This window comes from Accipiter gentilis, chromosome 9, assembly GCF_929443795.1.
Source record: "Accipiter gentilis chromosome 9, bAccGen1.1, whole genome shotgun sequence".
Classification (NCBI taxonomy): Eukaryota; Metazoa; Chordata; class Aves; order Accipitriformes; family Accipitridae; genus Astur; species Astur gentilis.
The window spans coordinates 38,951,012-38,976,280 of NC_064888.1; the positions used below are offsets into that span (position 1 = coordinate 38,951,012).

Sequence of the window (25,269 nt, forward strand, 5' to 3'; positions counted from 1 at the left end):
TGATAAAAAAGGGAAAGCCCAAGGGAAGCCTGTGACAATAAAAGTTAACTGCAGATAAAAGTGGTGTGGTTCAGACCTCGCAATTGACATTATAAGCACTGTCATGTGCTTTGCAAATTGCAGCAGGCACCCTGGTGGTCACAGATTTAGCTAAATCAAGGGCACATTTCAATCACATAATAGGAATGGTCTCAGCTGAAATAAAAGCAAATGACAGTATGATGACGTTAAGTGTGCATGAATTTGTTCAGGTGTGTACACACATCTAGTGCACTTGTGGCAGATCCTTGCATGCTCTGTTTGTGCTGCGCTGAGACACCAGTTTTGTGCTACTGAGGATGTGAAAAGAATTCAGCTTGCCAAGTTCTATCACCTACATATTAGTTAGTGGTTTTCTTTTCAATAGTAATATATTTGTATTTCATGGTAATACTTTTTAAGTATTAGTAAACTGAGAACGTTGGTAGGTTTTTAAATGTTAGTAGCTCTTAGCCAGTTGTCCTCTCTGAATCTTTTTTTTGACCCGATGGAAAGGGTTCCTTTCTCCTGAGCACGAACCACACCTTCCTTTTGCGGAGCATTATGGTTGCTGTCCTTGCATTAACTGGGCAGGATTTACATGCAGTTCCCATTTCTTGATCCGCCAAAGGGCTGATGATGTGTTATTTCCTCCCATCAGGAGCTCTACATGCTGCGTCTCTAACATTTTCATCCCTTGCCAATCCAAGAGGAAAATGAGTGAAGACTGAGCCAGCTCCCACTGAAGTTGGTGGTGAAATGCCCACTGATTTCAGTCGAAGCTGGATCAGGCTCCAAGAAAGAAATTGAATGTTACTGATCATTGGTAGCAGGCCAAGATGTTGGTGCCCTTGTGGGTTGTTTTTTAATATTTCTTTTGCTGCAATGTCTTTTCATTTGTTTGTTGGTTGCTGGGAAGACTCAGAAAAATTTAAACTGTATTGACTCAGCCTTGTGCATAAGAGATGTGAGCAGCTGTTCTGTGTGTACCTGTGTATATATATGCATGTATATGTAAAAGTTATCTCTTCATACGTACAAAAATGCACACCTTGCTTGCCGCCACAATTTTTATTCTTCTATCTCGCAAACTGAAAAGGATCCACTATATGGTTCTTAAAAGTTTGAATAGAATTAGTCTGGTAAAATATTTGCCCAGCTTCATATGCTCATACGTAAGAAAATAATCTTAATGAAAATATACATGGAAGAGTGGGAGATATATATACATATATATATATATAAAAAGTATTGAAAAGAATTTGGGTCTTGGGAGGAGGGGAGGCCTCTGTTACTGAATTAGTATTTAGTCTGAGTTAATCCCTTGACAGATAGTTCTGCCTATTGTCAGCATTCTACGTAAATTTGTTTTCTTCTTCCTCTTACTGCCAGTCATCAGTAGGCATCCCCATCAATAAGTACAGCATACTCTCTCTACTAGATTTGTCTACTAAATAGGGTGAAGTGCTGGAAGACGTGGGGGTGTTTTACTTAAGAGAAAATGGACCAGAAGTAACGAGCAAATTCTTCTATCAAGCTCCCCTGTCTTTTATTCCAGCCTCCCTTATTTGAGTCCAAAGGATCTCATCTCTGAAGTCAATGACAGCGCTTCCTTTGATATGAGAGGTTATTACATCAACTGCTACATCTGTCACTAGAAGTAGGCAGGTCACGTTTAAACTTGAAAACAAAATAAAAAGACCCCAGAATCACTCACCCTTCTATTAGCAAGGCATGCCACACATCTGGCAAATAAGCGTATATTATAAAGCTCTCTATAGTGAATGGTATGCCCTATGCCATGCATAATGGAGCTGCTGTCATCTATTATGTATTATGACATTCGGGCAAATTGGAAAATACAAACTGATGTGAGGTAGTAAAAACATGAATGAAAAGGCGTTCCTGCACATGCATTGTGGCTGTCACTTACAGTCAGAACTGCATCCCTGTCTGCTTTTGCTTTTTGCTTTGCTTGACCCAGCAGTCGAAGTAACTGCTTGTTAAATTTAAATCAAAGATGCTCTTCAGTCCTGTGTGTTTCAAGAGGTAATACTCTGGGTGCTTTTAATGTCTCTCTAACATGGTTATAGTACATAGAAAAGTGGTTCTGTCTATTATAAACATATTTCCTTTGTTTTAAGACCTTACACCTATAGAGAGTTTTTGTATTTGCTAATGTCTTAGATACTATTTCCTTATCCATCTCTGATGCTTTGTTAAGGATTTAGCTATGTAACAAGCTTCTTATTTAGTCCAGGTAAGCAGGCTTTTCAGTGGCAAAGGCAAAGTTTTAATTATAGCTAGAATTCCAATGCAGTTTGCATTTTCTTTGAGAAAGTGGGCGTGTTTGCTGCAAGAAACAAACAAACAAATATATTTTTACTGTGGAAAAACTTCTAAGGCAAAAAGGGTGTCATTTCCCTTCAGATCCTTAGATGCTCTGAAGCAACCATCTGAATTTAGTCGCAGACTGTGGATATCATGTTTTGTACTCCCATTAGCACCAGAGAGCCAGCTTAATGGGAAAAAAATTGAATTAGTTTCCTTTCCCACCACAGTCTGAGGTTTCAAAGGTTTCTTTTAAGACACGTTTTGACCTGAGAGCCTTCATATGGTGAAACTAGACAAGGTAGTAAGATTCCTCCTTAGCTCTAGAAACCAAAGTGGAGTTTGCAATGTAGACTGTCTAAACATATAGCATGTGAACTGAATTTTGGTTTAAGCAACTGTAGGTATCTCCAAGAAAGACCTCAAGGTAATTGTAGAGCTCTATTAATTTGGTTGCTTCTCCACGGTACCGTTTGCTACAGCTCCTCTCCCTCTGCTATGAGGACTGATTAAGGAGATAAATGGGTGCTTGGAAAGCCTCTTGCTTTCTGGAGGAAGAACTGGGGCCATTCGTTCTGTTGGGATAAAAGTAAACTTTGGGAAAATCTGGGGCTTTCCATTTCAAGTTTATTTGATTTTGATTAAACAGAATCTTTAGAATTATGTTCAAATTAAGGTTTTCCTAAACAAAAGAAGCTTGTTTCTGGGACGAAATATAGACCAGATTGTATCTGAAACTTAGTAGTAGTTAGAATCACATAAAATCCTGCTTTTGAGTTTTGATTTCCTTCAGCACAGAAACCTGCATTTATTGGTCTCATTAATAACAGTTCATTGCTCTCATTAGAAATGAGTCCAGTGTTGTGCTGGGAAGAGGGTTTGGTAGCTAAAGGAGGGGGAGGATGAGCAAGGAATTTGAATCCCTTTGTTTAACTTCCCAAGTGCAGGACTGTCCCCTTCCAAAGCGGGAGCCTGGGAAGGGAAGGTTTAGCACTGTTGTTCCTCACCTAGCAGAGCTGTGGGCAGTCCAGCTGGGTGCCAGCTGGTGAGGTGCCACTGCAAATCAGGGATTGCTTTTTTCCAGCACGCTGTTGTGCTGAGTCGGCATTTCCCTGAGCTGGGCGTTCACGCAGCACCTACCCAAAGGCAGGGTTTCATTGTGTCGAGAGCTGGAACAGCACGGTGTGCCCACGGGAGAGGTAAAGCTGCAGCTCTGCTGAAGCCAACGAGAAATCTCCCAGAGCTACAGCGGGCTGGAGCGGCAGCAGAAGGATCACACCCGCCCCCAAGTCAGGAGATGAAATTATTATAGCCCGATGAGAGATTTTGTTGTTGTTGTTGTTAAGAGGTTGAGATGTTTTTTGTCCTTTGCTCCTACTGCTTCCTGGCTGTGTTTCTATCCATGCAGCTGCTTCATGCGTTGAAGTAGAGGAATAAGTGTCAGTGAAGATCTGCGTGAAGCTCTGCGCAGCTTTACGGAGGCCGTGCAGTGGTAAAACGGGAAGAATATGGAGCAGGTTGGCAGAGGGACTCTTTTCTCCCCTCTTTCCCTTTTAGCAAAGGGACTCCCCACGTCCCCCCTTCTCCACCCTCCACGTAGTCCTTATCTCCTTTCTGAAAGGAAGGACTGTAAGCGTTGCAGGAACACAGTCTTGTTTCCACATCTCACTATTTTCACGACTCTCTGTACCTCTTAAGATAAACTGGTCCCCCAGGGATTACGGGTGTCATATATTCATCTCTGCACTTCACAGTTGCTGTTTTGTCCCCGGCTCCTGCTTTTGAGCAGCATGGCAGAGCAGAGGTGTGTCTCTGGAAAGCCTTGTTGCATTTAAAAGGTAGTTCCAATAAACAAAGCAATTTCAAACCTATGACTCTGGCTCCCAATGAATTATTGATTGTTTTCCCTTGAAGCCATTGCATGGTGCTGTACAGCAGTGAGCACAGGCACATGGGTGCTTTCTGAGGAGGTAGTTAACAGGGTGTTGTTTCCTGGATTAAAACTTTAGAGCTCGGTACTAAAGGCAGAGGAAAGATATTTGTCATGGGTATTAAATACTTAAACATCAACTACTAATTCAAATACCAATCCCTAACCTACTAGGGGGAACAAAGTGCGACACTGACTGGGATTATTATGTATTAACTGATTATAACTATATTTGTGGTAAGTATTTACTACCTTGGATATTGGGGTATCCTGCATCTTTACTGTTTCTTCTCATCTCTTAAGAGATTTACGTGTTAGAGTATTTAGCAGCCTCTGGTGATTTAGGGACACATTAGTGTATTTGCTGTTGTGATGTCTGAAGATGAGTGCCTTTAATTAAATGGTATTTTCCTGTTGTTCCTCTGAGAATAAAGCATCTGCCTGAAAAGAGCATAGGGATTAAAAAAAATGTTCAGTTCTGAGTCCTGTTTCTGTAACATAGATGTTTTCATTATTCAGGCTGAAGCAAGTAAAAGGGAAAGCAGCCTGGCCAGAAAGGATGGGTGTTCATTTCATTATTCATTTATATCAGTAGTGTTGAAAAACATACCCTATTAGATCTCAGGAAATCAATTAAAAGGAAAAATTTAACATGATTTAAAGCAATATGGGGAACTTCTTGCTAATCAGTTAGAAAAATGATTTAAGTAGTTTGAAGTGCTGCTTAAGTATGCCATGTTATATCCCTCAGTCTTTTTTGCTTCAGATGTGGTTTCCCACAGCTTGAGACATTTCTTTCTGGTTGCTGTGCGAAAGCAGGAAATAGCTTTTGTTGGGGGAGTGTGAATTTGGCTTCTGCACAAAATGCTCTCAAAATCGCTGAATAAACAAGCAGAAAAAGCAGGAAAAAATAATTCCTTCTTCCCCTATCAGTTATGGGAGGAAGATTACTTACAATATAATAGGCTAAAAAACAAAAGTCAACATTATTTTTAAGATGATTATGCCCTTTTAATTCCCCTCCACTGCAGTTCTAATCTTGTTCTCTAAATATAACCATCCTGTGAGGAAAACTTGGCCTTTTTATAGCAAATGATCAATGTTTAAGGGATTCGTGAGTTTCTTTTTGCAGTCTGTTCTAGAAGACACATTTCCAAACTGATCTGTGTGGTTTGGATAACACACAAGGTATTATTTTGCATTGCTAAAGCCCCACATAATGATCTGAAAAGGGAAGCCATAGCATTTTATTTCTGTTACCTCACCTGTGTAAAAAAAAGAAAATCCAGGTTCTTGTATCTCAGCTCAGACACTAAGTTGTCCGAAGACTTGATGTTGGAGGTCGAATGTTATTGGAAGAGCGGTGAATTCGCTCAGTAGCATTATATCAGCAGCAGTGTGTAACTGAGCCATATTTACCCATTCACACCAAATTTACACTGGTGTAAATCATTAACACTTCAGCTGAAGTGTCTGTGATGCGCTGGGGCAGCAGAGGACATTACACCCTTGGGCTCATGGCGTGGAAGAGGCAGAAAGCTGCACAAAGCAGGGGAAGGACTCTGCCTGCTTCTGGACATGATGCGGAATGATCCTCCTCCCTTGTGTCCCAAAATTAAATGTTGTGCCTGTCATGACACATCACTTGTGGGCTGGGAATTATAACCTTCGATGTAATAGTGATTATTTTTCTGGGGAGCTGTGTTTTCCATGGGTCTTGTAGGAATATTTATGCCGAAATAATATTAAAATCCTTCTCTGGAGAGGAGTGCCTGCCCTGCTTTCCGCACACATCAGTGTCAATATGAGTTCTTGTGTAATTGTGTTGCACTAAAGTAGGTCTTTGTCGTTTCAGTGGAATGGGATTTGTTTGATAAAAGCTTTATTCTTAAGTGAGAACTGCAAAGGATGCTTCTCTGCTATGTTGTAGCTCAGGCCATAAAGTGAACACGTGACATTTATCCTTCTCTTATGTTGAGCAGAATACCTCTGCTGAGGAAGAAACTGCAGATGATTTGTAGAATATTACTTTAGCTGCAGAAACCCATGAATGCAAACCATAATTCCTATTTAAACCTTCCAACTTTGATTGGATATGTTCTTTCACAAAAACCTTTTTAAAAAAATTGCTGTCTGGTTTTCTGTCCTACAATATTGTTTTATTAGGGTTTTAATGCATTGGAAAGACAGCAGGGTAAAGAATGAAGATACCTAGGAAATTAACTTCATCCCAGTTCAGGGATTTCTTTTATAAAATTATTTTAAATTGCTGTGATTAAAGAAGCTGGAATTGTACTTATTTTTCATTGAATTATATCCAGTTTTAAAGTAAAAATAAGAGAGAAGATCTATAGGCCAGCAATGATGAGTGTTATAAGGTGAGACTAAAATTACTTGCCAGCATTATTGTTTAAGCTGAAATAATCCTCTGATGAAATTATGGTTTTGTTTTGATGATCAGCCTTTGCAAGTCAGAAATCTGTAAAATAGTGGCACCAATGTTGCAACGCAGGTGAGTAGCACAAGGCCTAATTGCCTTTTCTGGTACACATATGATACATATTCTGTATATACGCCATACATATCGGATAGCAGGCAAAAGTATTCCCCCGTAAGGTGATGTACTTGCTTAGTACAGACTCGGCACTAGAAGGCTGTGAATTCCCACTGACTTCTGGTGTAGCCTGAGGCATTTTGCATTTCACTGGAGCAGACCCTCAGAGTCCAATTCACTCCAGTTTTTGTATGGCTAACTTGGGGGTACCCAACATTATTTTCTTTTATTTGCAAGGCTTGATTCTCATCTTGTGCATGCAAATCAGTAGTAATGTTCTAGTGGGACAATGATATCATGCCCGTAGGAGCAGGATGTGAGCTGGAGACAAGGTTGGTGATCTGACTTTCCCTCTCGGCGTCCTCTTCTCGTGACCCATTTTGCGGTTTGTCTCCTCGCAGTATAGCTTTGTTGTGAATTTATTTAATCATAGGATAGATGACGTTGTCATTACATACCCTTACAACAGTGCGAGAAGTCCATTAATAGTTAATGGTCAGAAATGTGTCCCTAAAGGAACTGTCTTGTAAATGGAGTCTGGTGACATGTAAGTGACACGTTGTACCTCCCCCAGCTCCTGACTCAATGATACAAGCGTCAGATCCAGCACTGAGAACATTCCCCACGGGGGGAGAGGCAGCAAGGCAGATGGCTTTCAGTGGTCCATGAAAAGTCACCCACCCTTCAGCTTTGGCAGGCTACGCGAAGGTTACTGGTTCTGCTCGTCTCGGGGCAAAACATTTCAGAGCTATCTGTACTGTTGAATTCTTTTGAGAAGTTCTATCATTTCAATCGTGTATTTTATTAGAGAGAAGCGAAATATCATTTGTGAGGTTTATGCCTATCATGGTTTGTATTTGTGTTGGTTTTAATACCATGCACTTAGCAGATCCTTGGGTGCTAGGTTTGATAGGTAGCCTAATTCAGACACCAAATATTTAATACCTAAAATAACCAGATGAATCAACCATTGCATCCATGTTTTCTGTATGTTGCTGTACAAATTCAATATTAAAATTTAAAATGTGTAGGGATGCCTCATATTCAAAACATGTACGTGAACAAAGACATAGCTAACAATCATCATATTAAAAGAAGCTAGTTATTGTGGAATGTCACGTTAGCTGGAAGTCACTGAATAGGCAAATACTGTGCAAAAATGATAGCATACAAAGTTGACCCATCTTTGATATTATCCAAACCCAGTGCTGGGATGAAAAAAAATGACTTTTTGTTGTAGCTATAGCATATTCTTGGTCCTTGTGTTGTAGCTGTAGAATATTCCTTGGCCCTTGGGTCAGCTAATGGCTGCTGGCCTAAATTGGTAACTTGATCTCAAGGAAAGGAATTACCATTTGGGCTCCCTTGGTGATTTTGAATTATGATCCAGAGCTGTATTTGTAAGAGTCTGAAGAAAAAACAAGAGGAAAGATTGTATGTATCTCTGCGGTGTAACTGCAACATGAGTGATACCACAAGATGAATTATAAGAGATTGTCAGTTACTGAATTTCATCTAAACAGAAGGAAAAAACCCTCAAATGTAATGTGTACTGAGCAGTCTTTCTTCCGCACTCTGGACTCTGCATACATCCACAGCAAGAAGCTGTTCATGGCGTTAAGAGATCCCAGCCTGAGCGGATAAGGCAGACTAGGAGGTAGATGCCGAAGTGAACTGACCAAGACCATGTATGTGCAGCGGTTCAGTGGCAATGTTGAGAGTAGGATTGATCTTCGCCTGGAGAGATCTATTGCTGAAACATTCTGCCTCACTGACCTTTTTTTTGTTGTTTATTTGGTTTTGGTTTTTTTAAGAATTATATGGAAAAATCAGTTTAACCATTGAAAATGGCACCAGGAAATCTGAAAAGGTTTTAAAACACTGTTTACAGTGAAAGAGCTGTGACTGAAATTAATGTGCATCTCTGAGTGCCTTGCCTCTTTAGAAACTCTAAAGCTTAAAGTTACTGAGTGTCGTTTCAAATCTGTCAGCCTGTGTGTCTCTTGCCAGTGCAGTGTATGTGCCTGCTTAAGTAATGTGCAAAACAGATTGACCTCAGAAGTATACAGCCGGTCCTGCATTCTTGGTTCTGATCTCATCAGTAAACCAGACCTGAATTATTCATGCAGGTTTTATGAGGATCATCTCTGAAAATGATCGATGGAGGTGAGACTACAGAACTTATTTCTCCTTTTTATTTCCAGCTCATCTCTCAGTAGGATTTACAAGAATGAAACCCAAAATTCATCTTCAGTACTAAATTGAACACTGTAAGAAGTTGCTTTTTTTTTTTTTCTGATTTAGATTCTTCTCACAGTGTATGATAAATTGTTCAGTAAGTACTCATGTCAAATTTATACCTTAGCTTTATGATATAACATCTACAGATGCTTTGGAGGGCCAGATCTGATGGAATCTGTGTGTTGCCTTTAAGTGTTGCCACAGGTAGTGCTTATATATCAGCACTGCAGGGTTTGCTCATTTGCGTCCTTCCATTGCATGGCTTCGGACTCCCTGTTTGTCTCAGAGCCCTGCTATGCTAGTTCCTCTGGTGCACAGAAATCTCAGTACGGGAAACGAGCATTGCGCGATGTCCTTCTGGTAACAGATGCATGTGCCTTGTGCGCTCTTATTTGTCATTTGATTCTTAAGGCCCAGGGAAACAGATCTGCAGATGTCTAGTGTGGTTTTATGTGGCCTAGAGGTGATGGATGTACTTGGGCAGCTATATTCCCCTTGAACTGCAGCTCCAGCCGGTTGTAAAGAACATGTGGATCTAAAGATGAGTTGGAAAAAAAAGACAAAATAGGCATTTCTGTCTCTTCCCCTTCAGGGAGTACAGCTGTATCTCGGGAAAAGACTTTAGAAGTTACTGCCAGTTAAAATTGATCAGGTAGGAATTGCTCATCTTCTGAGACAGTCCTCAGTTTCTCTGTATGTTTCCAAATGTCCCACCACCACAATTAGGGGGCAATCTGTAAACAACAGCTCTCCGGTAAAGCTTTGGAGTCCTTGCTTTTGTTTCATTACCCTCCAAGCACTCTTGAGCGGTAATGGAGCAGTTTGTTTTTGTTGTTGTTGTGTACATGTTGCAAGATTACCTGACTTTTTTCCTCCCGATATGTTGTATTTTCAAATACGCCACGAGAATGAAATTGTTGCCTCTGATCTGATGTCAATAAAACAAAGGTACATAGAGACAAAACAATTAGCAGATAGATGTTTTTGAGTACCAGCGAGAAGGATGAGTTTATGGAGTGCTAACTGGTGATATTGCTGACAGGTATGAGAGACCTCGATTAATCTGGGACATGTTCCACTAATAAGGCAAATTTAACATACTTTTTTTCCTAAGTGCAGAGTTTCGAAGAAAACACATTTAAATACAGGTGGACAGAGGCTGTTCACCTTAGCTCTGATGGAGCAGATGCCCCTGAACTGGTCTTGATGTTGTTACTTGTGATTCCACAACCCCGGCTGGTGGGAGAGCAGCTCCTTTGGCTCCATCCCCCTCTCCCCACTCCCAGCACAGGCAGTGCTTCTTGATAAAGCAACCCTAGCTTCTGGCTTCAAAACTTCAAAATATCAGACACCCATGCTTCTCCAGACTGTCCACATTGCAAACCTATAGATCAGTGCTCCATAAAGTAGTTAGATGTGGGGTTTTTTTCCTGAAGCAAGCCAGACAATAAATAAAAATTCTATATAGATTTGACTTTAAGTGAAGTAACTTTACAAAAGCCCATGATGCTCCCTCGGCACATACTGGTTCCAGATTTTCTCCCTTGTGCCCCTCCATAGGAGGTGATGCTGCTGACCTGAGTCCTCGTGTCAAAGCCCTGCTTTTAAGTTTCTTTTATGTATCAGACATCCCATTCATTCCTGTGAAATAAAACCAGAGTGCACACTCGCATTGGTTGTACTGCTGCAGTGTAAATATTAGAAGAACTTGAGACAGATGGCAGGGTTCCTAGTACAGCTGAAGGCCACAGCTCTGTTGCAAACTACTTTTTAATGAATCGAGTTTCCAAGTGACAACTGGGATGACCTCACCTCAGTGGCTGTCATGCCTGAAGATGGCAAACACCGAGGAGAAGCAGTGGAACGAAGAAATCTCGTTCTTGCTTATGGAGTGCTTTCCAGCTACAGGGACAAAAAGGCAATTTTTCATTCTCAAATGAGGGAGGACTTAAAATTATAAGCGTCCGTGGCTTGCAAAATAAGGTAATGTAACTTATAAGGCTGGATTTCCACAAGGCCAAAGGTGAAGAAGAGAAGTCGACCCTAGTGAGTCCCTTCAGTATTTCCTCCGGAGATTGATGTAACAGGCTGGACAAGACCTCAAAGTGTCCAGATGAAAGTGGGAGTGCTCCTGCTTCACAAGCTGGTGCAGTGTTGCCAGATTTGTATTGGTCTAGTATGATTCTTGCATTTCTCAGTTCTCCCCTGCTTCTGGACCCCATCTGTATGTGTTATGTTTACTGTTTACTGGCTGTCTTTTGAGAAGGGAGATGAAAGAGATGGACTGAAAGAATGTTTCTAGTCATTTTGTACTCTGTTACTATCACCTAATAATTTTGTATCTTCTACAATCTATACATTTTGCCTGTTTTGTACAAAAACCAAAGGATACAGATGGAAAAATATGACATATGTTATAAAGGCAAGCTCCCACTAATTTCCCAAGCGGGCTAACTGGATACATGATTGTATGTTCCTTCCTGTAGCTTTTACTTCATTGCTGCCCCACTCTGCACTTGCAGACCCCATCTCTACAACGTTATGAGCGTGGGCAAGCAAATGAGCACTCCATCTCTAAAACCCATGTGTTCCATCTCATCCTGCTTCATCCTTGGCTGGAGCTTCAGAATAATATTCTAGATGATACAGGGACTCTTCGTTTCATGAGAGCCTGCCCACAGCTGGATCTGTGGTGGCTGCTCCCTGTGCAGCTTTGAATTGGTGCCGATTCTCACGGCATATCACAGTTTGGCAATCTGTTTTACACCACGAACTTTACAGCAGCATTTTTTTTTTTGTTCTGTGTATTCCCTGTATTTCTCAGAGAAGGGACATTATGAATAGAACTGGCTGAAATATGTAATTTCCTTTTCACAGGAAATCCTGTTGTTCTGGGAAAATCTTTTCTTACAGTTTGAACGTAGGACTGTAGTCTTGAAAGAAGTATCCTATGCAAGAGAGACCATCCGTATTTTCACTAAGGAAAACTGAACACAGGATCTAATTTTTCCAGGATATAAGTAGCGTAGACCTTGGAGCATAGTCCTGGTATGTGCTTCCAGGCTTTATGTTCTCTCCCAGATCCCAGGCTATGACAAAGAACATTTTCTGGTATTGAGCTTCCCTTCGTATTTCGTTGTTAAATACTGTATTTTGCCAGCACGATTGCTTCTCATAACAAACTCAGCAGCATTTGGGTTATAGTTAAGATGGTTCTTACTTGATTATATTGCTGCTTATGGAGGCATACAGCTGAAAATTAGTATTGCATCAGAATCTTTGGGGAATTATTAAATATTAGCAAAACAAAGCCTTGTGCTGGAGCTCAGGCACCACGAATGTCTGTCCACAGACTCGGGAGGTTCTCCAGAGTGCGAGGAGCTCATACAGTGAACAAAAAAGAACAGATGTTTCTCTTTACTTCAAATGCTTATGCCCACCTAATCCAAGGAAGAGACCGAGTAAACAAAGGTAGCTCGTTTAAAAAGGATAGATAAACATGTGCAGAGTCTTTCCATCATTTAAATAAAGGACACAGAACAGTTCCAACAAGCCAGTTTAACAAAGCAGTTACAAATATGAGTAAGACATGAAAATAGAGATTTTTTTTCAGTTTCACTTATATTGCTATATCTATATATTTATTGTATATGTTACACGTGTATACAGACAGTTTGGGAAAAAGGGTTCTAAACATTATTGTTTCAGTATTACAGAGTAACACTTTGAGTTCAAAATGGAGTAAACCATTAATTAAGTACAGCACAATGAAGAGTTATGTGAAAGCCTGAGAGTTATGAATTACCTTTCATTTTGTTGGTTTAGGTGATAACTTTCTAGGTTTGTTTTTATGACACAAGAAACATTTCTCTCCTGGGAAAATATCAGAAAACTCTGTTTCTTTTTGATTCTTCATCTTAAAAGTTTCCTGAACCAGCTCTGTGGAAGGAGAAGGTGTTATTTTTTTGAATACCTGTTGTGCAGCTTTATTTACAGAAGCTGTGTGTTTGCAGCTGCTCTTAAGCTTAAAATATTTTGAACTTAAAACGTTGTGCATCATTGAAGGGATATAATTTAAAAGGCTGCAGCCTACCTCTTCCAATTCGACTGTTCTGTGGCCTGATGAATGAGTATGGTTTAAGCAATAACACAAAGAAGGTATTTTGAGGAGCTGCAGCAATAGATATAATTGAAAGCCAGGCACTCTATTTTTGAGCAGTTCCCCGGGCAGTGACATAAGTTTGGGGAGAAAAAGAAATAATCTCCAAGTGAGGCAAACATCCAAAGCTATTAGCTGGTAGAAATCTTTTTGCTTTGCAGAGTAGAGGTGATGAGACAAGGGTCGGTGCTGGGCCATGGTGCGTGCCCTGATGGCGTGCGAGGAGGTGGGAGCTCTCACTGGGATTCTGCGAAGGCAGCTGGGAAGAATCAGGTCCGCTGTGCTCCTCAAGCTGTCGGGGGTGACACCGGGGCCTTTTCTTCCCCAGCTCGCCGAAGGCTTCATGCTGTGATAGATTTAGGCAAATGTAATCGAATGCAAATCCTGTACTTGTACTTCTGACATCGAGCTGCTTAAAATAATCATGAGCTTTGAGAAACCAAACAGAATCTGGCAGCGCAGAGTTATCTTTTAACTTGAACAAAATGAGAAGAGTCCTCGATTCAGGATGGCTCCTAGAGTGCTTCTGGGGGATGAAATGGCTTTCCATTTCATGGCAAATTTTGTCCCCGTTGCCCTGGTGTGTGGGGTGTGGACAGCCATGAGGAGCAGTGGAGACTACAGCCACACACAGAATCGCTGGAAATAGACAAATCAGTTGTGTCCTTTAGGAAATTGTCATATTCAATTCACTTTCTTACAGACCAGCAGTAAAAATCTGCATCTGATCAACAGAAATGCTTATTGAACGTATATTGAACATATGTTCACTGCATATTGAATATGACACCATTGTTACTGCGTTCCTTGCTCCCAAAAAAAGGTTTCAAGAAGAAATGTTTAAAAGCTAAGATTTGGTCTCTGTTTGGTTTAAGAACAAATAAGATCCATAGTTTTCAGATCTAGAAGTACAGTTTCCTAAGGCTGTACTGCTGTAAGAGCAAATTGTGTGTCTTTGTGTGGTTTAGATCTTCACTTAATGTTTAGGTTACCCATCATTTTGTACAGCTGCAGCCTTTGAAGCTTGTGTTTCATTTGATTGGCTCCATTTTGGGTGCTGCTGTTTTCTTGCTGGGTTTTTCTGTCTGTGTGAGCACATGGTGGCTAGAAGAGGATTATTGATAATATCAGAACTCCATGTGTTTTACAGGTTCTCTTACCTTGTGTAACAAAGCCATGCACTTACTGTTTGAAAAGAGCGATGGTAAAATTCTGCTAAAAATAGAATGTGGTATTTCTGTGGGAGCACGATGCATAGCAGGGGCGTCAGTGGTGTTATCTGTGTGGTTGAGCCACCTTCACACTGGAAAGCAGGCTTTGCAGGATGGATTTATTTCCAAGTGTGTGTTCACTTTTGTAACACAAAGAGGTCTTAAGTGACATAAATACTTATATATGGAGCAGACCATAGGCATGATATTCTGCTCTGGAAACCATACTGCAATGTAAAATATCCTTTGGGAAATACAGAGGTAGCCTGATAGCTGAGGTCTACACCATCAGCTCAGAAAGCCCTGCATTTCCAAGTATGACCTGGAAACATTAATCTTCACTCTGCTCACCGGTCTCTAATTTGATTTTCACCAGGAGCTCTGACTCTGAAGAAGCATTTGAGACCCCGGAGTCCACTACACCGGTAAAGGCACCACCTTCACCTCCGCAGCCACCCCCTGAAGCGTCAGCGGCAGCAGCAGTTGTAGCAGACATAGCAGAACAAGAAATAAAACCCCAGCTGCCCTTGGAAGACACAGGTAACGAGCATGTAATGAGCAGGACAGGTTACTGAGGAAGGTGAAGCTGCAGGGAGGTGTTTGGGTAAGTGCAGGCAAGGAATTGATGCTAATGAAACGTCTTCTGGAAGATTAGTTAGTGTATGTTGGGCGTTATCCATGCTGGGAGGAAAAACCCTGTCACCTCCTGGCATAAAGTATTGGAGAATCTGTCCATAACATTTGACAAATGTTAAAGAAAAGGGGAGCGTTCTAGAAAAACCTTTCTTCCTTTTGAATCAAACTTCATTCTGTAGGATCTTCACAGTGTCAGATGAGTAGAAGAAGGAAGTATGAGATACAGATGCAGGTACCTGGGCGAGCACTGTTAACTGTGACAATTAACAAAATGTTATTTTCAAATGTATTGTCACCTGAAACAGAAGGCGAACAAAAAGTCCTTTAGAACAATAGAAATATATTAGCTTTATAGGAGGAACATGGGAGTATGTGTGAATGTATGTATAATATACATATATAAAAACTGGTACACACTGGGAAGATAACCTTTAAAAAGGAAATATCATGTTTAAAAAACCAAAGAAATTCTTTATGCCCAAAAAGTGTTCTTTCTTCTCCAAATTGAGTAATGGAATATGAGGGAGTAGAAAGCACTCTATTAGCCCAAAATAGCTTTGTTTGGGCTGTCAGATGACAGCTCAACAGTTTAAGATTGAATTCCCCATTATGCTGTCTTTTTTCCCATCCAAAAGTCAAGTCATCTTGATCACCTGGCTAAATTGTATAAAGGTAATTTTACTCTCAGCAGACTAAAGCTCACTTGTATTTTATTTGGAAAGAGGTATAGCATTGCCAGGCAGTGTTTTAAAGCTTCTGTTTCCACTCTAGAAGTGTCTGTGTTTAGCAGTGGGCAAAGCAATGTCCAGGGCTGGTGTGTGTATTATAAAGGCTGTCCAGCTTTGATTTAAACCTTCAGGAAAGTGACAAATAAGTCTTGCAAATGTCGTGAGCCACCTCAAGCATTTCTGGGAGTTATGCACTAAGGAGTGCTCTTTAAGATCATGATTTATGAAACAATTTTATAAGAAGCTAGAAAGATGTTAAACAAACTGATTCCATAAAATAAAAATGAAAGACTGAGACATCCTGGCACTTTTTCCTTTCTGCTGTTAAAGTTCCCCCTTCATTGTAACAAACAGCATTACTCATTCTCCATCTTCTTTCCTTTTTCTAATCTTTTGCAATCTAATGATTACAAAATAAGTGCTGAGAGAACAAAAGAACGCATATGCTAAACAGGATTGGAGTGTGTTTTTAATTACTGCAGTAGATTATCTTCGAACCCTTGATTACACATGTGCTTCCCTGGCACATGTGATTCTTTTCTTCCTACAGCCCAGATCTCCCCCTCCTTTCTTTCAGATATTTCTGAAGAAAGGTAGGAAACTGAACATATCTATTCACAGCCAGTGTGAACTATATTGAAGGCCACTGGATGGCAGAGAGGAAAACGTTTCATTTGCAAATAAGATTTGTCCATGGGAGGCAAGTTACCACAAACTAATAGAGCTATGTTCAGCATTCCAAAATTATGCAAAATGAGGTTATACAACAGGGTAATTTATGTGAGGGAAAGAAGATGTGTAATGCAGAAAAAATCCAAATGTAGGAGGGCAACACAAAGCATTCATTTGTTTTGGAAATCTTTAGAAGAAATTAATAATACTAAGACCATAGCTTAGGTGTTTGCATGCTGCTTCAGAAATGTGAACAGTTAAACATTTTGTACTTTATAAACTACTTGAGTACCAGTTATCTCGTAGTTTACTTACCTCATAGGTTATGCATGTGGCTGCACATAAAGAGAATGGGTCCCTTCCTCAGGGGTTACGGGCAGTTGAAGCAGAGTTTCTCGTTGGTACCATATGGCTAAATAAATAGCTTTCAGTAAAGGAGGAGTAAGGAATACGGGCAACCAGAGAGCCTGGCACACACAGAGGAAGAGGCAGCGATGTCCGGCTGGGTTTCTGGTTCACCAGCTGCATGGCTTTGTCTTCTACTTGAGGTTGGTAACAGAGCGTGTGTTTGGATGGAAGGAGGAAGCATAGTAAGTGTTTAAAGGATTATTTCATCTATATCTGACAATAATTACTTATGCAGACGGCTGCAGTTGTGCTGCATGATATCATTAGCGCAACAGCTGGACCCCACTGCTGGAAAGCCAAGAGGAGAGTTTTTAATTAGGATGACTTCAACACTAGCTTAATAAATATGATGAAAGTGAAATATAGCTAGACTTAGCCTGGGTTTATGCCAGCTCCTGGTGGGGTAAAACCTGCTGCATGGCTCCAGTCCATCAGCAGCAGAGCAGAAGAGGGGAGTCAGTCTGCAGGCAAGTCTGGAGGAGAAGAGGAGTAACAGAGCATATACAGAAACTACATCTGAATCCCAGAAAGTGTCACTAATGAGCCCTTCCATTTCTCTGTAAATACTTTGTTTGTTGTGGGGAATGTGGGTTATACTCCTGAGGCAAATGACTTCTAGGGTCCTTTTTCCTTTTTTTTATTTTGGTAGTATTTTCAATTATTGTTGCCTGTCTCATCAGCTTCTCATAGCAGCGTCCTCTTGTCCTTTGTTCCACCCATCTGAGCTCCAGAAAGTACCCCAAACCCTTTCTCCCAAATACCCCTGGTTTTGGCCAGGAATTCCTGCCTAGGCAGGGGCATTTCTTCTGCCCCCCGCCCTGCTGTCTTCCCCAATTAATTACTGAATTCAGATTATATACACAGGGGAGACGTGAGAGCTGGAGTCCCCTCTGTGCATTACAGCCCGCCAATCAGGATATGGGAGACCTATATTCAGGTCCTTCTTGTGCCAGGGAAATTGAGGTCAGGCTTTCTAGTAGAGAGATGATGGCCCAGAAAAAAACAAACTGAATTTTTGGGATGGAAAACATTCTTCTTCAGTGCTTTTCCTCTTGAAGACTAACACAGAAAAATTTAAAGTAAAATTTATATCCAAAGTTTTCTCTCAGTATAAATGGCAACATTATTTTTCCAGTAATTTTAAAAACAGCATTACTAATTGATTTCATAACTTCAAAGGCTTCTCATAACAAGCAGGAACTTGAAATAAACTGTGTTTCAGAATTTTGGGTATTAGGAATTCCAATTCCTATATGCTATAGATGAAGTGTACTTGTCTCCTGAGTTATTTTATTATAATGGAGTACGCGGGTGCATGCTGTATGCATTTTTCCAGTGTTTCTCTTTGTTTCTGTCTAAAAAACACAACTAGAATTTAATTTCTTCCATATTTGCTTTATTAGAACTGATTAAGTTTTGTTTTTAAGCCTTTCAAAATAGTGTTCCATTTTGTTTCCAGCTCAGCAGTCTTAAGGCCTATATTTTCAGCTTATTGGCTTTCCTCCTATTTTAGAGATACATCAACAACAACAAAGTGCTCAACTGTCCTACTGCACAGTGCAGCTCCCCCTCTAGAAGAATTTGTTGTAATTTAAAGGGAAAAATATTTAAAAATACCTAGAAGTACTTTATATGTTCTAAATCCTTAATATATTTTCATGATTTATAAAGAAATAGTTCAGGTTTAGATTCAATAAGCTCATAGCTGGTGCAGATATTTCATTTTCTTCTTTAAAATATCTTTAAACCAAACCCGAATTCCACAGTTTTTGGAAAGGTTTCTTTTTGTGAACACGTCCCCGGAGAGCGCGCTACCTGTGCTGTGGTAGGGCATGCCCTGGGCTGCAGCATCCTGCCCCACCGGTACCACAGCGCGTGGAGCAGGGAAGGCACGGCTAGCTCCGCAGGTGAGGAAGAGATGGGGGATACTTCATCAACATGAAACAAGTCTGCCCTTGCCTTGGCTACTTCTGTAGCTCCTTGTGCAACTACTGCCACTGAGTTTCTGCATTGCTTTCCTAAGGCTGTAAAAAGATGTAAATCCTAACACCCATCCTGATCTAAAGCTATGAATGCCTCTTATCCTTTCATATTCAATATAAATCAGTGGTAGCAATTTAATTAAAATTTGATAGCCTCATCAGTGGACAGTTCAGACCACATGCATGGGATTTGTTACTGTTCAGGTCATTTATGGATCTTTATTTTAAAAAGGCTGAGTTAAGCGTGGTATGTGTCTACCTCACTGTTCCTGTGGGACATTGAAGCTTTACTAGCGTCTGAAGTGCCATCAAAATCTTGGTATTTTGTAATGTACAAAAAAAATTTTCTGTAGTTGACAGAAGTGTTTTTTGATTTTTTTTTTAGCTCCTTTTTGCTGATACTAACAAATTTATTTTGTTTATTAATGCAAACAGTCTTATAATACCTTTCTAGCAACTTTTGCTTCTGCTATAATAGGTGACAGGTGAAAATGCCAAGCATTAAACATATCATGCAGCTCTCATTTAGAGGTCTCATCACCTAGATACAAGAAGCCTGGGGGTTTTTGTTGGTTTGGAGTTTGGGATTGTTTTTGCTTTTCATACCTGATCCATGCAAAACTTTTCTGAAATCAGAGAAATTCCCTTGTGGAAGGAGCAGAACGTGAACCTTCTTTTTTAATGAATGAAATGGGAAGTTTATTTTGAGGTTTGGCTGTTTTTTATGGCAACCTAAGTTTCCCTGCTATCACTTGTGTTCTTGGAATGCTTTGTAAAACTTAGTATCTACCTGTGTGCAGCTCTTACCAGTGTAATTTGTGGGTGACTGTCAGTGCCAATGAAAGGCATAAACCTTATTTAAAACCTTGTGCTGGTCTCTCTGTAGGGCAAGTCCTGCCTTAATTTTCCTAGCTTGTATTGTAGTATGTTCCTTTGTGATCAAATTGCATTTTAATAAAATACTGTGATTAGTAATACTGATTTGCTTAATTCTGTGGTGTAAAAGGAGAAATGGCACTGCTCTCTGGATATGCTGTTAATGTCAGGGAAGCGTGGTCTTCATATCTCTCTGTAGTAATAAAGCCGTGCTGTTTTGCAATAGTGAGTACCTTTCATATCTTCTTATCCAGCATTTCTGCTGTTACCAATACTAAGCCAATTCTGTTTTAATGCCAGAAGAGTCTAACAGCAGCATTTCGCTTCTACCAAAAGCCATGTTTTCTGAGACAGTTTCACATACTGTTTCATAAAGAAACAATAAAAACAGTCATAGTAGCGAGTCGACTGACACTCTGCAGAAATCTGTGCTCTTAAGTAAAGGGTTTGATTAGGAGGAGGTTGTGAAATAAGCAATTAAAGAAGATTAAAGCTCTGCACTATGTGGAGCACACCAAATTTGAATGCTGTTTTGCTTTGAGTAGCTGGAAAGCCTTGTACCCTCTCTTCGCTGCTGTGATGCATCCCTAACCTCAGCTCTACCACGCCTGTCGTTTACAGTCCAAGTCCTGCAGGGCATTGGGTTTCTTTTCTTTTCTTTTTTTTTAAATGCATGTTTGTACTGACTTTGAACAAGGGGCCTCAATCCTGTTGAGGCCTTTGGCGCACACTGGAATGAAAACAACGCATAATTGCAGAAGATTTCTTGTTCAGATCCCCCTTTTATTTTGTGCTGACCTACATTTGTACTCTGCTGACATATTAGAGCTACGTGAGTGTTTATTGTAACGTATTCCCGTTAAGCACCTTCCCTTCCCGTTTCAGAGTAAAATGTACAGATGAGTCTAATGCTGGACTTTTATGGCACTCTTTGAGTCTCCTGAACAGAAGTACCATCAGTGTCAGAAAGTGATGTGTGTGCAAAGCGAGCACCAGCTCAGCTGGCAAATCAAGTCTAATTAATGACCTCTCAGCCAGGCTGAAACCAAGCCCAGCCCAGTGGAGATTAAGGAGAAAAGTAAACTGTCCTGAAGTACTGCCATGTTATTACCATTCATTTAGCAGAAAACCACAATAAAATATTATTTTAATTGATGTAACTTAGTAAACTTCCACAGTCTTAAAAGAAAAACTGGGTAGCTGTCATTCCTTTGACAATATCTGGAGCTACGTGGTACCACTCTAAGGTACTGCTTTGGGAAATGTGTCCAATTTCCTTAAATCCTTTCTGTCCTCTACATCCATAAATAATAATTCTTGTAATGTCTATGCAGACATATACTTTGCTCTGAAACAAAGGAAAAATGTTTTTTTTCTGTTCTTAATCCATTCATAACTTCTGACTAAAAGTAATTATTGATTGTCTGTCTTGCTTTTATGAACAACGTTAATGAATGTAGCTGGGCAAAATGGGAATTATTTTGCAAAACATGTCAGGATTGGAATGAAAAAGACGTGTAGAAATTTCTCTGAAATCATTTAAAGATGAGCAAAGCCTTAATTTTTGTTTGACTGTTTTTCTTTATAATTGCATAATTTAAAAAAATGACAATGTGAAGAATGCTGCGTTGCTTCAATAGGAAGCACTGGGGCATTTTGCTCCAGTACGTATCAGTGAGAGCTCAGAGCAGCTGGCTTACCCCAGCTTGAACTGTGAGCTGGAGAGAGATTCCCCAGGTCTCCGATACCCTGACTCGAACATGCATATGTAGGCAGAGGTGACTGTGTTACATTTGGATAGGTAGCAGTACAATGACAGCAGGAGCAAACCATATTCAGGATTTGTAAAACATTTTAGCAATCAGCTTTAATGAGCTGGAAGGCAGCAAGAACCATCATCTTAATCCTTTCCGACCTATGTATTTTCTATTTTTTTGTTATGCACCATATCTTTTTCTACCTTGTCCAGTATAGTTGTTATGTCCCAAATCAAGAGACTTCTGTAAATCATTTTAGGATTCCATTCAATAAGCAAATCTTCAATTACAATGAGAAACTGCTCAGATGAACAGTTTTAGCCTATAATTCTTTCTATAAAATTTTCTTTTCATTGATGGGTTAGAACTAGGAGAAATCTGTTTTAAATAATCTGTAGGGAGCTTCTAGTGGTCTTTTTAAAGGAAGATTTTCAATTGAGAATATTTGTATGGTTCTTTAATTGACTAATTTTTTTTACTTTTACCGTAATTTATTTCGTATGGAGTTCTCGGTGATTCATGTTGCATTATAAACTTGGAATTATGAGGTCAAAGTTGAGTGTATTGACTGCTTGGGGCACATAGAGGAGCAGCATTGATGGGTTGTGGAAATGAAGCCATGTTCCTCTGGGAAAATTGGTAAAAATAGCACATGGGAAACAAAACTTAAGATCAACATGTAACTGCTGAAGCACCAGTCAGTTTACAGGGAATTTACTGCATAAGAGCTCCGACACAATTGTGTGAACTCTTTGTAATAGTAGGAAACGGGAGTAATAAAGTGCTTGATGTTCAGTTTTTTCTGGTATTTTATCTGGCGTATTTAGCATGTTAGGGTAATATCCATCTCTTTAACTAAGTCATAATTAGTTTAGAAGAGATGCTCTAGAGGCTATGCAAATACATATTTTGTGTTTTCATGAAACTTCCCTTGAATCCTTTTCTGGGGAGAACAGAACTATTTTTTCCCTTAATCTAGTTCATATATTGGAAATGTCACTTTGGTTTGTATGTCCTTTAATCGTTGCTTAGTCCATTGGTATGATTTTAACCCTTTACTCTTTTACTCGTAGTAATATTAGATTATAGTAAAACCTATTAAGCTCTAGTTTCAGAAATGTGTTCAAAAGTCACTGAGTTTTCTGTTTGTTTCCACAGGATTATGTTCAGAAGCTGTACCTGTAACTGATGTGTCACACAGTGAATCAGTTGAAGAAAGCCCTTTCCGCCCCCCTTCCCATTCTTTTTCCACTGTCTTCGACGAGGACAAGCCAATAGCCAGCAGTGGAACTTACAACTTGGACTTTGATAACATTGAGTTGGTTGATTCTCTCCATGCCTTAGGACCGAGCTCTCCAGAGTCAAAGAATCGTGACCCCAAAGCAAATGTTCGAAGAAAATCTACTGATTCAGTCCCAGTTTCCAAATCTACATTGTCTCGATCTCTTAGCTTGCAAGCTAGTGATTTTGATGGAGCATCTTATCTTGGCAACAGTGAGACATTAGCGCCTGCTGCAGATGCGTACGGTACTGGTTCAAGTAGTGCTTCTAGTACCCTTAAGAGAACAAAGAAATCCAGACCAGCTTCTTTAAAAAAGAAGCAGTCAGCAAAAAAATCTCTGGATGCTCCACTGGTGAAGGAAACACCACAAGAACCGTCTGACCTTGGCCAAGCAGCTTGTGCCCCAGGTGAGGATAAAGCAGTATCTGAAGCGAAGGCTGACTCAGTAAAGCCTGAATGTACTGAACCTTCTAAAATCTCTGCTGAGAAACAGGAGGCCCCACCTGTGCCTGAAGGATCCTACCCTTTGGATCCAGACAGTTTTGAAGGGATTAGTGCATTTAGCACCGGAGGCAGCAAAGTACAAAACTCTCCCCCTGCCAATAAGAAAACACTACCTCTTACAACGGCACCAGAGGCTGTGGAGGTGACTCCGCCTGACACTGGAGGACAAGAAGACCCTCCGGTCAAAGGCATTGCAGTGAGGCTGGAGTTTGATTATTCTGAAGAAAAAGGGGTGAGTGAAGACCAGCAGGAGAGTATTCCTCCTCCCAAAAAAGCAGGTAAAAAGCCTGGTGCTAAAATGCCACTACGGAGGCCAAAGACTAAAAAGTCAGTGGAAAAGCTTGACAATGCTCCAACCACACCGACCAAGTCACCCACTGATCCAAATGAAATCCCTATCACAAAAGGCTCTTACACTTTTGATATTGACAAGTGGGATGATCCCAATTTTAACCCGTTCTCATCTAGTACAAAAATGCAAGAATCGCCCAAACTGCCTCAACAAACGTACAGTTTTGAGCCAGACATGTGTGAGGACTCTATTGACCCTTTCAAGTCTTCTTCTAAGATAGCCAGCTCGCCCTCAAAATCTCCCGCTTCCTTTGAGATACCAGCCAGTGCCAATGAAACAAACGGAGCTGAAGGAGACAGCTTGAATAAACCTGCAAAAAAGAAGAAGACGCCACTAAAAACGTAAGTTAAAGGGCACAGATGTTTCTAGATTAGAAGCAGCACATTCCTACACCTTAGCAGACTTACACTGGGTTTATATTTGAATAGAGAAAAGAAGACGACATTGAGTGTTGGTAGCCACACAACTGGACTCATGCTGGGGGGGTCTGTCCATGCTCTCCTTCAACCTCTTTCCTTAGTAGCTTGATGTTTCCAGAGTGAAGGGGAGAACCAGATCAAGCCGGATTAGGCCACTGGTCTGGCAATTGGATTTGTGAAATCTTGGGACTCAGTGTATCTTTGAATCTGATTAAGTCCAAATTTTATCAATTTTGTGCCAAACTTTTCTGTGACCTCACCTTGGGAATTTGATACTGCTTAAGATGATCAAAGTATTCACGCCAGTAAAAACTATTTTATGAATCATAGTTTTTGAGAGTGGGATGTGAAATAGTAAGGCAATGACAAATCTGCTATTGCACACAGCAGGAAGATGGTTTTATCCAGTGACTTATGGAATTGAAAAGAAAGTAACCTGAAACAGAAGAGTGCAGTATTGAAATATATTTTTTTGAATACAAGACTAAAAAATGTGAAAAATTTCCTTTCTGTGAAAGAACTTACAACTCTGCAGAGGGTTTTAAATCTCCTAGACTGCTACGCATTAGGGAAATATCCAGCTTTTATACACCGTTGACAAATTGCAGGATAAATTTTCTAGCTTGTTGTTTTTAGATAGTTGGTTAAAAACCTCAATGGTTAGCTGCATTGATTCCATGGTTAACTTGCTGGTGTGCATGTTACCTTATCTGTTCAGAAATGGATATTTTGAGTTGGTAATCAGTCAGTTTATATCCCGTTTATCTGAAATTGATATGTTTGTATCTGTAGGAAAATACCTCAGTGCTTGTCCCTTTATGGTTTAAATGTCTCAGCTAGCTAACAAAAACATGACCAAATGATTTAAAAAGCATGGCAATTTGAAGATAACATGGTTAATGTAAAACAGCACAAAAAATTACCTCCCTTACAGAGTGAGATGGAGATTATTCAGTTTTTTCTGAGCAGCCTGCTGCCCTCTAGGCTTCTAATTCACATCCCTTGCCAGATTTGAGGAAGCTTGTGCCATTCTTTTCTTTTTGGGGGCATTTCTGACTTATGGAAGGTGTAGACCACTGTATAGTTGAATTGTTTTTTGAGGGAGGAGCCTGTTTTTTCTGATGTTGCTTCTTTTTGGGTTATGCCTCAAATTTATTGGGAATTAAGAGGCACGCTAAGCTGGCACATTTTCCAAGCCTGTAGTCCAAA

At 40.2% G+C, this 25,269-nt stretch overlaps 1 protein-coding gene across 11 annotated transcripts in view; it reads left to right on the forward strand.

The window, feature by feature from the left end:
* The window catches only part of TACC2 (transforming acidic coiled-coil containing protein 2), a 104,414-nt gene that overhangs the window by 43,338 nt on the left and 35,807 nt on the right, over positions 1-25,269 (forward strand). For all 11 annotated transcript variants that reach the window (XR_007507299.1, XM_049810557.1, XM_049810561.1 and 8 more), the window contains 2 exons: positions 14,821-14,984; positions 22,662-23,982. Coding sequence is in view for 10 of the 11 variants with exons in the window: in XM_049810557.1 (XP_049666514.1) it covers positions 14,821-14,984; positions 22,662-23,982 (1,485 nt within the window). In the remaining variant the exon portion in view is untranslated. The remainder of the gene's footprint in view (positions 1-14,820; positions 14,985-22,661; positions 23,983-25,269) is intronic.